General features: G+C 33.6%; 1 protein-coding gene across 4 annotated transcripts; it reads left to right on the forward strand.

Annotated features, from left to right (window-relative positions):
- The first annotated feature begins 6,092 nt into the window (after nucleotides 1-6,092).
- si:dkey-13a21.4 lies at nucleotides 6,093-11,158 on the forward strand. 4 transcript variants are annotated; one of them, XM_073915852.1, is made up of 5 exons: nucleotides 6,093-6,226; nucleotides 7,141-7,267; nucleotides 7,813-8,034; nucleotides 8,483-8,608; nucleotides 10,643-11,158. In XM_073915852.1, exons 1-5 carry the CDS (start codon nucleotides 6,174-6,176, stop codon nucleotides 10,733-10,735), a joined length of 621 nt encoding a protein of 206 aa, XP_073771953.1. In that variant the 5' UTR covers nucleotides 6,093-6,173; the 3' UTR covers nucleotides 10,736-11,158.
- Nucleotides 11,159-11,678: the final 520 nt, after the last annotated feature.

Raw genomic sequence — 11,678 nt, forward strand, 5'->3', positions numbered from 1 at the left:
ACTCCTTTATACTTAATTAAAATACTTTGGACTCTCTTACATCGTGCTTACATAGTCACAGGCCTTAACACATACATAAAATTAACTTTCACTCAATTGTGCTAAAATTCTGCAGTCTTCATAAATCTCATGTGTTATGACCTGTGCTTCCTGGTCACTTAATATTCCCACTCAACATTGCTTATCTTGTAATGGGACTATTGCGGACACACATTGCGATATCGATGCTCGGAATTGTAGTAGCCTCAGCCTATATAAATGCACAGTCATCTGAATTACATACACTGTATGTTATAAAATGATCAATCAATAATCAGAATAAAAAATTTTGTATGTATAGCATTATTACAAATGATACTCTTAGCATAGCTGTACATTATTCATGATTAATTAATTTCTCATACTTCAGTTTTCCTCTTAAATTACCTTTAAATTTTTACTATGTGTAATTTGTGTTATGAATATTCACATACTTAAAATAATGTATTCGTTTTAACATTACATTTGTATTGAATAATTAAATATTTGATGTTGATTACCTCGTAAACACCCTCCTGTTCATAAAAAATTAACTAAATATGTTTTTATTTCATAATAATCCCATTCAAATCTGTTGCAGAAACAAATCGGATCACAAATAAAAAAATTTCAAATCTCAAAACAGCCAGAAAACTGTTTTTAATTCATGTAATGACTACAATTCTCATAATATATTTCTTTTTAGTAACAATTACAGTTTGTAATGCACTAATATAAAGGTAAAAGCAGAAAAGGGGGTTTCAGGCAACAAAGCGCACACACTTAATACAGCTTTACTTTATTTCAATTTAAATCCTTCATCTAGCATATAAAATGCTTTCAATGCATATAAAATAACTTTAGTAAAGTTATAAATTTACTTTGGTGAATTCAATTAGACCTAATTAGATTAGACTGATGTGCTTTGTTCTCCTCATACAATTAATTTGACAAAAATATGAGCATATATATGCATGCAACACATTCATTATTCAGTTGATTTGCAATTCAGAGATTATTTCAAATGGGTGTCAATAATGACAGTACACTTCTCTTATATAATAACATCCAAGTATAATAACATCCAAACCAGGAACTGACAAATATGTAATGCCTGAGTGGATCCTTAAAGTTTCACAAGAGCGCTTTTAGGGCCAGTTACTGGTCAGGGTGGCAAAAAGGCTTTAAATTGGGGCAGTTGTGGGTTTTTTGGGGCAGTGCTCCAATTCCAGAGAAAGACACTTCCATGAATGCAGGCTCTTATCTTTGCCTCGCACAGCTGAGCACATGGTGTCATGAGCGAACAGCTCAAAGAACCGCCTTTCTGTCCGCCTTGATGGATTATTCAGTTTTATTTCCCAAGGTGCGATGAATTTGTTTCAGGTAGTCCACGTAACAAGTGTGATAGCTAGCATTTAGCTTAGCCTCATTCCCAGATATTTGTGCATCTCATCCTCAAGACTGTAAAATCATTTCCAGTCAAAAGTCTTATCCCGAAGATAAGTGTGAGTGAGGGAACACTGAATGCTTCTTGTCTATGGGTTGCAGACTGTAAGATGCCTTATGTATATCAGGCTGAAATAATTGTCAGACTGTTTTTCCTTCCACTACCGGTATATTTAGCAAATACATCTCAGCAAGCATTTTTTGTTTTTAAAAGATGTCTAATAGATGTCTTAGCATAGTCATCTTGGCTAAAACAAGGCTAAATTAGGGCTGTCAGTAAAAATCAAATTAACAGAAATAAATGACTACACACATAAACTCTGTCTAATCTGTCTATTTGATGACTAGTCTAGTTTTGGGCTATTCTTAGATGTCTTAAATTTTCACTGACAGCCCAAGCTGTCTAATAGACATATGCAACAAAAAATTGTTTGCTGGGATGTTGATTAAAACTCATATGGCAATATACATTTTTCTGGTTGCAATAATTTTTGAAGCTTTTGTGTTATCGCGCTATTGACATGAGATTAAAAAAACTACTTTAACAGGTTATAATAACAAATAGAACCACATTTTTACATATAAAAATGTTTGGAGTAAACAAATATTTCAAAGTAATTTATTTGCAAAATTAGCATAAAGTTGAATACTTTACAGTATTGTTTCGATTGAAACTTAATTAATCCATTACCTAACATTAATAGTGAAAAATATTAAAGTTATAAAGTTATAAAGTTATTTACTCCATTAAGTAAATCATTTGTGCTTTTTGATTTTAAATGTGTTTTAAAATTGTTCTCTGATATCTACATGGTAATTTTGTAGCTTAGGCTCATTCAAAAATTCTCTAGAAATGGTTTTATAAGCTCATTTATAACCACAAGATTTACTCAGAAAAGCTCGGTTTTGACCATATTTGGAAGGGTCATGAATATTAAGGATCTTGGTTTTGATGCTGTCACACAAGCATACACACACCATGATCTACTGTACACTGTAATACACACATGCTAAATAATCATACGTCAGTTATTAAAAAATATTGTAACAAATCGAGTAGGTTGGTTGAAAAATGACAATATTTTCAATTAAAGTGGTAGAGAGGTTTATTTTAGCTAGAAGGAGTGAGTTAGAAGGCGTCACAGTGGCACAGTGGATAGCACAGTGGATGAATTTCCAAGTGATGGGTTATAGCTGGAAGGGCATCTGTTGTGTAAAACATGTGCTGGATAAGTTGGTTGTTCATTCCACTGTGGTGACCCCTGATTAACAAAGGGACTAAGCCAAAAAGTAACAAATGAATGAATGAGTGAAATGTGAAATGAAAATAAATAAAATGAAATCATGGATGTTGTGGTTCCTGTATTAATATTTAAAAAACATTACAAAACAAAACAGCATTATTTTACCCAAATTACTTTACTTGCACTCAATAGCCTTTCTATGTATTTAAAAACCACTTAAATTATGCCTAAAGGGGCAGTTTGCCCCAAAATTTTTATTTACTCACCATTTAATCACACTCAAGTTGAACAAAAAACATTCTAAATGATGTAAACAAGCAGCCATTGACATCCATAGCAGGAATAAAAATACTACGGAAATCAATGGCAACATTCTTCAGAGTATCTTAGAAAGACATTCAAACAGCTTTTGAACAAGTGGAGTGAGTAAATGATGACAGAATTGTTGAGCAAACTATCTGTTTAACTTAATGACTGAAGCAAATTTAACCCAAACATTGGTTGAATTCACAGACAGTCGCTTGAAATGAAAGTTTGCACAGAGGTGAAATTGAAGACTTGAAGAGGATGTGTACCTGACCTCAAAGCCACAGCTCCCATAAGTAATACAGTGTGACTCAAAGGTACTGTCTAAGTTTGTCTGTGTTTTTGCGAGGTGAGTTTGTCAAAACCACGCTTCAGTTGAAAAGAACTGCTCTAAATGTTCACTGTTATAACTTACAGTTTTGGCCTCCACACCCTTAACTGACACACAACAAGACACCTCCCATGTGAGGACCTTTTTTCCCATTGCTTTGCCTTCATATTTTGTGTTTCATTGTATATTCTGAAATTTAGAGTAATCATGAAAAGCTGCTCTGACAAAACAGTACTGTAAATTGTTTCCAATGACATATGGGTACATGTAACATAGGCATGTTTATAGTACTGAATTATTGTCAAATGTATGAAACTATATTATTTACATACATATTTAAAAGAATTTGAAGGAGATTATTGTGATCAAATATCAGTCAAACTGACTAAACCAAGACATGTTCTTAATTGTCAGTTTGAAAATTAAACTGATATAAAATCTGTAAGAGGGTTTTTGTTTGTTGTACCTGAACATGGCAAGCGGTTTACTTATTTGTTTAGCTACTAGTAGGTTTTTCATTAATTAGTAGTACTTATTCCTTAGCTACAATATCTTATTCTTGAGGCTGCATTTACACTATGTGTTTCCATTTTAAAAGTGGTGTATTAAAGGTCGCGTGAAAGTAAAATATTATTAATAGATGTTAGTATCAGTACATTTATATATATATATATATATATATATATATATATATATATATATATATATATATATATATATATATATATATATATAAACTAGTTTGCTACAAAACATTGATAACAGATTATTTTTCACATTAACTTGAGTTTCTCATCAAATCTTGACCAATCAAATGCTAGTATCTGACATGCCCCACTCCTTTCAAGACACTTCTCATTTGCTTTTTATATGATGCATTTGAGCTCAACCTCTTTTACTGGTAGAGCTGCGATAAAACAAAGCACTGTTGGTTGCTTTTCAAAAAGGGGAGGCACTACTCTATATCCCACCCTCTTTATGTGTTTCAGTTGAGTTTATTTCAAACATCAAATAAAAAAAGCACATTTCAAAGCAATTCTCGACACAGGTCCTTTAAATTTGGCTGTTTATGAGAATGTGACATGTCCAGCTCTCTGGACATGCACATATTTTGCAAGCATTTGTTCTTGCTTTATACCAGTTGCATAAGGGTTATATGTGAGGGCTTTGACTAATCAGGAAACAATATAAACAATACAAACCCTTCAGAAGAGCAGTTTTTAGACAGCCGTGCCTCAGTTTTTAAAAGTCTTCACTGTTTTCAAATGCTCCATTATCGTTAATCGATATGTCTGGTCGTCAGACATAATCATAATAAAACTTGTACTGCATTTGAATTTAAATACTCGGCCATTAGAAAAGTATGTTTTATACAGTATGACTGTGAGCATTATGAATTGAACTCGGACATACTACGTCTGCCATTTTGTCATGATCACATGAACTACCCGCTTGAGTGGCGTCGCTTCACCCCTACTCTCTCACAGGGCATCATTGGTTAGCGTAGCATGCATCGGATGCACACTTCAGAATCTCACCGGAAGTAGTAGGTCATCCGGGTACTTCTCGCATCCTGTTTTTTGAATTCTATGGATTCAGACATACTACTGGGCTCGCATACTGTTTTTAGCAAACTACTATGGAAGTATGTGATTTTCGACCAGCTGTTGTTTTAAAATGAAAACACACTAGTGTAAATGGCAGCTACATGCGTTTATGCTTTTTGATACATTTTTGCACATGAAGTCTACGATAAAAGCACCACCCAGTGGTCAACAGCTGCAGGCACACTTTGCAGATGCTACTGACGAAGGAACATCTGTACTTGTACCCCTTCAAAAATACACAATTACCAAAATGTTAAGAAATTGTGGCTGTGATTTACTAAAGAAATTCTTAATTTGCTAATCTCCACTCATAAGAATCACTAATCTTGATTGTTTATTTCTTCATGTTCTAAATTAGGCATGAAATTAAAATGTACTCTTCTTAATTTTGTGTATAGTTCTGGTTATAAACAATGTATGTATAAAAAAATCACAGAGAAAATTGATTTAAATACATTGTTGACAATTTCCTGTGGAATCTACAGTAACTTTCTGGCAGCAGTTTGCCAGTAACTTACTGTAAATCAATTACAGCAAAAATACCGTATTTACTTTTACAGCACCATTTATCTTGCTGTATTTACAGAATTGTATGTATATTTATACTGTAAAATACACAGTAATTTTCACAATGCAACTTTAAAATACGGTAACATACTGCAAAACTACTGCATCAGTTACCAAAGAATGAAATCATGCTCTACCCTACTTATTTCAACACTGTTTTAAGTGGATGTACAAATAAAAAGCAGAAAAAAGGATGATCTTAACCTCTATTTCATGTCAACTTTATTGCATTTCTACATTGAATCCTATATTTGTACATTGAATATATAAACATTAAATATATAGTCTTATGAACCAGGATAAGAAGTTCATGGTTGATACTAATGCATTAGATAATGCTGAATTAATATTTCAAAACTTGTCACTTTTGGCCTATTGTAAGAGAATGAAGTGCAATGCTATTATGTTGACCTAAAGTTCTTAAATACCAGATCATGGCATTTAAAACGTGTCCCACATTTTTTTAGCCTTCGCCGCCTGTTTAGCAAGGCGTTTATTTACCTTACACTGCAAGATGGTTAACCATTAGCTATTTAGTTGTGTTTTCCTATAGTTGAGTGATACGAACAGGACATTGGAGGCTGAAATGAAGCAAAGAGAAGTGTTGACTGCGATGAGCTCCTTTTTCTGAAGACAGCTTTGGTTATTTTTATCATGACTGAGTGGAACACACCACACTTGAAACTGATTCTTATCGGAAACTCTGGGTGAGTTTTTGCCTTAAACTTTTTTAGTAAAGCACGTACATGTGGACCTGCATGCATTTTACATAAATGCATCTGCTTTTCCTCTTTATTTATTACAGCAGCCACACATGCATACGTTTTTGTACATTACATATGCAATACATTGATGACACCACAACGTTTTGATGTTTCAGAAAATATGTGATACTTTTATTCACTAATTTAAAAATACTGTTAAAACCGGACACAAGTCTTGTCTATCCAAGTTTTAGGAACAACAAATAACAACTTGACTTCTAGTTGATCATTTGGTATCAGAAGTGGCTTTTATGAAAGGCAAAGGCCTCTAGATCACACTTATTTTGCCAAAATAAAATATGATCATGTCTTAATTTTAATGATTTCATTAGGACAGTAAGGTCTGACTTTGCTTAGACTAGATGCAAAGCAGTTATTTCAAACCATAGCATTGTTACTGGTGACAGGGTATACAATTTAATTTCGTTCTCATTCTTTTATTGGAAGTAAAAAGTTGTAAATACAAAAGTAAGCATCTGGTTGTATTATGCATATGTTTGCAAAAGCTTAGAGACTATAAAATCCAGCTCTGTAATATTAGTTTGAAATAGTCCATTTCTCTTAATAACACATTACATTACATATTGCTTCAGTGTTTGTTTTCAGTTTACAAACAACCTAGTCAGTTTCACCCTACTGTAGGAAGTGTAATTACAAACAAATAAAACAAATAGATCAGTAATCACTTGAAAATTCTCAAAATCATCTTAGAGCTTATCAAACCTCAACAGCTCTTTGTGTTTCTAAACGTTTGAGTGCATTCATTATTACTGCTTTCTCAATATTATTGCTAACAGCATATTTTTCAAGGTAATTCTTGTGTAATTTGTTGTTTCTGTTTCTTTTTATCCGAACAGAGTGGGAAAATCTTCATTTATGACCCGATTTGTTGACCATCGATTTACTAATTTGTATCGTGCCACAATTGGGGTAGATTTCCTAACTAAAGAAATCACTGTTGATAGAAGACCAGTGATTCTTCAGGTGAGAAACATTTATTTTAATGAACAGCTCATCTAACAAATAGAAACTTTCTCACATTTATATAACCCTCAAGCTGGTTCCAAACTTTAATGAATTTCTGTTTTTCGGTTGAACACAGAGTAAGTTAGCCTAATGTTTTGAAGAATGCTAGTTTATGTGTTTACCATCATATACAACACTAGTACAGCATTTCTTAATCAAAATTAACTTATTAACATCAGTTAATCCACCGTGAGCTAACATAAACTAACACTGAACAACTATATTTTTATTAAGGCTGACAAATATGAATACATACCATAATAAATATTGTTTGATGCTTATGTTAGCAAACATTTCGCTAATACAGCCTTAATGTAAAGTTAACCAAAATACCCACTTTTGTGTTCAGCAGAAAAAAAGAAAATCAAACTAATTTGTAAATATGCATAGTGAATCAATGAAACATTTGAATTTTGAGGTGAACTACCCCTTTAAGTCCTTCATCTGAACTTACTGAAGCGTCAGAAACAACAAACTCATGCAACGCCCGGCTGTTTTTGCAGCAGATCTGGGACACTGCAGGCACAGAGAGGTTTCATTCCCTGGGTAGTTCATTATATCGTGGAGCTCAATGCTGCCTCCTAGTGTTTGATGTGACCTCGTCTGTCTCCTTTGAAGCGCTGGACGTCTGGAAGAAAGAGTTCCTGGTGCAGGCCTGTCCTTCAGACCCAGCTGCGTTCCCTTTTATTGTGCTCGGCAATAAAATCGACCTGGATCATCGTCAGGTTAGAGCTATAAGATATTGTAAGCTGTAGGATATTATTTGTGATCCAGGAACACTAAACAAATGTCAATTCTTTTTTAAATAAGGATTTTTACATTATATGAAAGCAGAATAAATAAGCATTGATTTATGGTTTGTTAGACAATATTTGGCTGAGAAATGAAAATCTAGATTTTTAGGGTTAAAGAAAATCAAAATATTGAAGAATTTGCTTTCTTAGCCAAGCACATTACTAAAGAAAATATATTTTTTAACTTTTACAAAAGGAGATTTATACCTATATTCATAGAACATGCTTTTCACTTAAAATTCTAATGATTTTTGCCAAAAAAAAAAGCTAAACAAAAAATTTTTTTTTGGTTACTGACAAAATTATAGTTACAATACAACACAAGACTGGCTTTGTCATCCTCATATGTCACTTTGTTCATGGCTGAATTGATTGACAGGTGTCAACATCCAAAGCTCAGAAGTGGTGTGTTGATATCGGAGCTGAATATTTTGAAAGTAGCGCTAAGGAAGACATTGGTGTGGATAAAACCTTCCACAGCGCAGCCCGAGCAGCCCTGCAGTATGTGAGTTCAATTTAAGTTGTACAGCGAAAGGTCTGTTTACAAATGAGACCTATACTGTAAAATATCCTGGCTGCCTTTTAGCTGAATCAAATTACCTTATGAGTTTATTCATTCATTCATTTTCTTGTCGGCTTAGTCCCTTTATTAATCCGGGGTCGCCACAGCGGAATGAACTGCCAACTTGTCCAGCAAGTTTTTACGCAGCGGATGTCCTTCCAGCCGCAACCCATCTCTGGGAAACATCCACACACACATTCACACATACTCATACACTACAGACAATTTAGCCTACCCAATTCACCTGTACTGCATGTCATTGGACTGTGGGGGAAACCGGAGCACCCGGAAGGGGAAGGCAGGGAGAACATGCAAACTCCACACAGAAATGTCAACTGAGCCGAGATTCGAACCAGCGACCTTCTTGCTGTGAGGCGACAGCACTACCTACTGTGCCTCGCCCTTATGAGTTAATTGAACTTATATTATGTTAACCTGACTTCAAACTGCATTCATAACGTATTAAGTTGGAACATGAATAACTTAGTTTATTAAGTTACAATAAAGTAAAACATATGATGTTATGATTAAGTGATTATATAATAATTGATTAATATATTGTTCTGTTGTTCAGACACAATTGCCACTTTACTTTTAAAATGAGCATTTTTCTCCAATGTGTAGGTTCTGTAATTTCTCTTTGATGGTGATGAATAGGTTATTTTCATTGCCTTTAAAGTGAAATAACTGCACATAAACAGGTGGTTGAGAAAAATGCTTATTTTAGAAAAAAAGGTTTGGCATCTAAACTCTTTAGCTGTCTCATCAAAGCCAAGTAAACTGTCTTTTTATCTGTTTAACTGTTTGTGTAGTTCCAATTTTTTTGTATTTCGCAAATCTAAGTTTTAACATTGTTTTCACAACCCGTATGAAAGGAATACTATAGTAACTTAATACTACAATGTTTTTAAACTGTAGTACATGGTAAAAAAAAAAATTGATTCAACAAAAAACTTCAGGACATTTTTGAGTTGACTTAACTTTCAACCTAATTACTGCACTTTACTCGATTTACGTCAACTCAAAAATGTCCTGAAGTTTGTTGCCTTAAAAATGTATTATTTTTTTTTTTACAGTGTAGAGCAAAGAACTTGAATACATCTGTTGTGGTAAATCTGGAGTCCTGTAAATCCCTTTTTTCAGTTTTCTGCTTTTGAGAACTGCAGGCCAATTAAGCTAAATAATTGTATTTTTTTATAATACTTATAATTTGCTTTGTGAAGCTTCTTTATAAACTAGATTCGAGGGGCGACGCGGTGGCACATCGGGTAGCATGTTCGCCTCACAGCAAGAAGGTCGCTGGTTCGAGCCTCGGCTGAGTCAGTTAACGTTTCTGTGTGGAATTTGCATGTTCTCCTTGTGTTTGCATGGGTTTCCCCCACAAGTCCAAAGACATGCGCTATAGGTGAATTGGGTGAGCTAAAATTGACCATAGTGTATTTGTGTGTGTGCGCATGTTTCCCAGAGATGGGTTTGCTTCTGGAAAGGCATCCACTACGTAAAACATATGCTGGATAAGTTGGTGGTTCATTCTGCTGTGGAAACCCCAGATTACAGGAACAAAGCCGAAAAGAAAATAAATGAATGAATGAATATTGTGCTTATGATCGCGTGCTTATGATTGACCACAGCGGGTCCCACATTAGCTGTCACATAATATACTAATCGGAAGAATTCACACGCACATAAATAGCCGGATTTCTTTACCTTAGTCATCTTCATCTTGAAGAATAATAGTGCATCAAATTTAAGGTTGTTATGTTGACTTGTAATAAAAAAAAATAAATGGGAAGAAAACAAAGAAGGAAAAATTATGTGGCACTAATGAACCCCATAGTTACATTTAAAGTTCTCTCTCTTAATAAGAACAGGCCCTAATTTATCATAACTTTAACAAATATTTAGTTAAGTTTTGGATTTGAGACTGAACATGAGCAATAAGCAGAATCATTTAGCTTTTTGTCTCTCTCATTACAGCTTAAAAGTCACCATGTGGAGAATGGAGGAGACGTCCAGATTACAAACACACAACAGGACAAGAAGCAAAGAACTAAAAAATGCTATTGTTGAAGCAACAACTCCTGCACTACTGTTCTCTATTACCAGTATTACAACAAGTGAAGAGAATAATCAAAGACATTAAAATCAAATAAACCGACAGCATATCTAAAGCACTGGAGTTTATCCCAGCTGAAAAGTACCAAACATACAAACAGCCAATCAGAATGCACCAAGCTTGAGCATTTAAAGCAACAGAACTGTATTGTGATATTATAATATGCACAACAGTATTGTTTGTTGATGGTGTAATGTAGTTTATAGCTGACGATTATAGCGATAATTTTGTGAACAAAATATGTGCAAGCAAAGTTTTAATTGCATTAGCGATAATGAAAATGAGAGGAACGTTTGCATAATGGAGACAGTAAAATTAGTCACTAACTATAAAGTACACTACAGGAGAAAACATTTAAATAAAATGATGCAATTTTTGAGGACTCTTAATGGCGTGACTTTTTACAATACAGGTTTTTTCAAAAGACTTAATATTATTTATATTGTAACAATTTATTGATGTTTAACTATTACGTAAAATGTTAACACAATATCATAGACTAAAATGCAATTAAAACAAGAGCTAGCCAAACTGTTTTTTGTGTAAAAAAAAAAAAAAAAAAAAGAAAGAAAGTGATAGGAAAAATAAGATATGATTTGTGATAAGATTAAGTATTAAAAGCAAAAAAAAATAAAAATCACCTAAATATGTTGATTTAGCTTCATGAACATGTAAAAAAAACAAGCTACTTTATTAAATACTACACTGGTTTACCATCCTTTTTTCACTTCAGCAGAAACATCTACATGGTAAATACAAACAAGTTAGCCCTCTTAAATCCATTCAGCGTTCTAAAAAACATTTAATCAAACTAAGCTCTTCAAATTCACAATGTGTGGGGAAATGCGCTCTCAGACTGTGAGAAAAAATAAATCAATTAATGAAGGAGCCGACAGA

Source organism: Danio rerio, chromosome 11 (assembly GCF_049306965.1).
Source record: "Danio rerio strain Tuebingen ecotype United States chromosome 11, GRCz12tu, whole genome shotgun sequence".
Taxonomy (NCBI): Eukaryota; Metazoa; Chordata; class Actinopteri; order Cypriniformes; family Danionidae; genus Danio; species Danio rerio.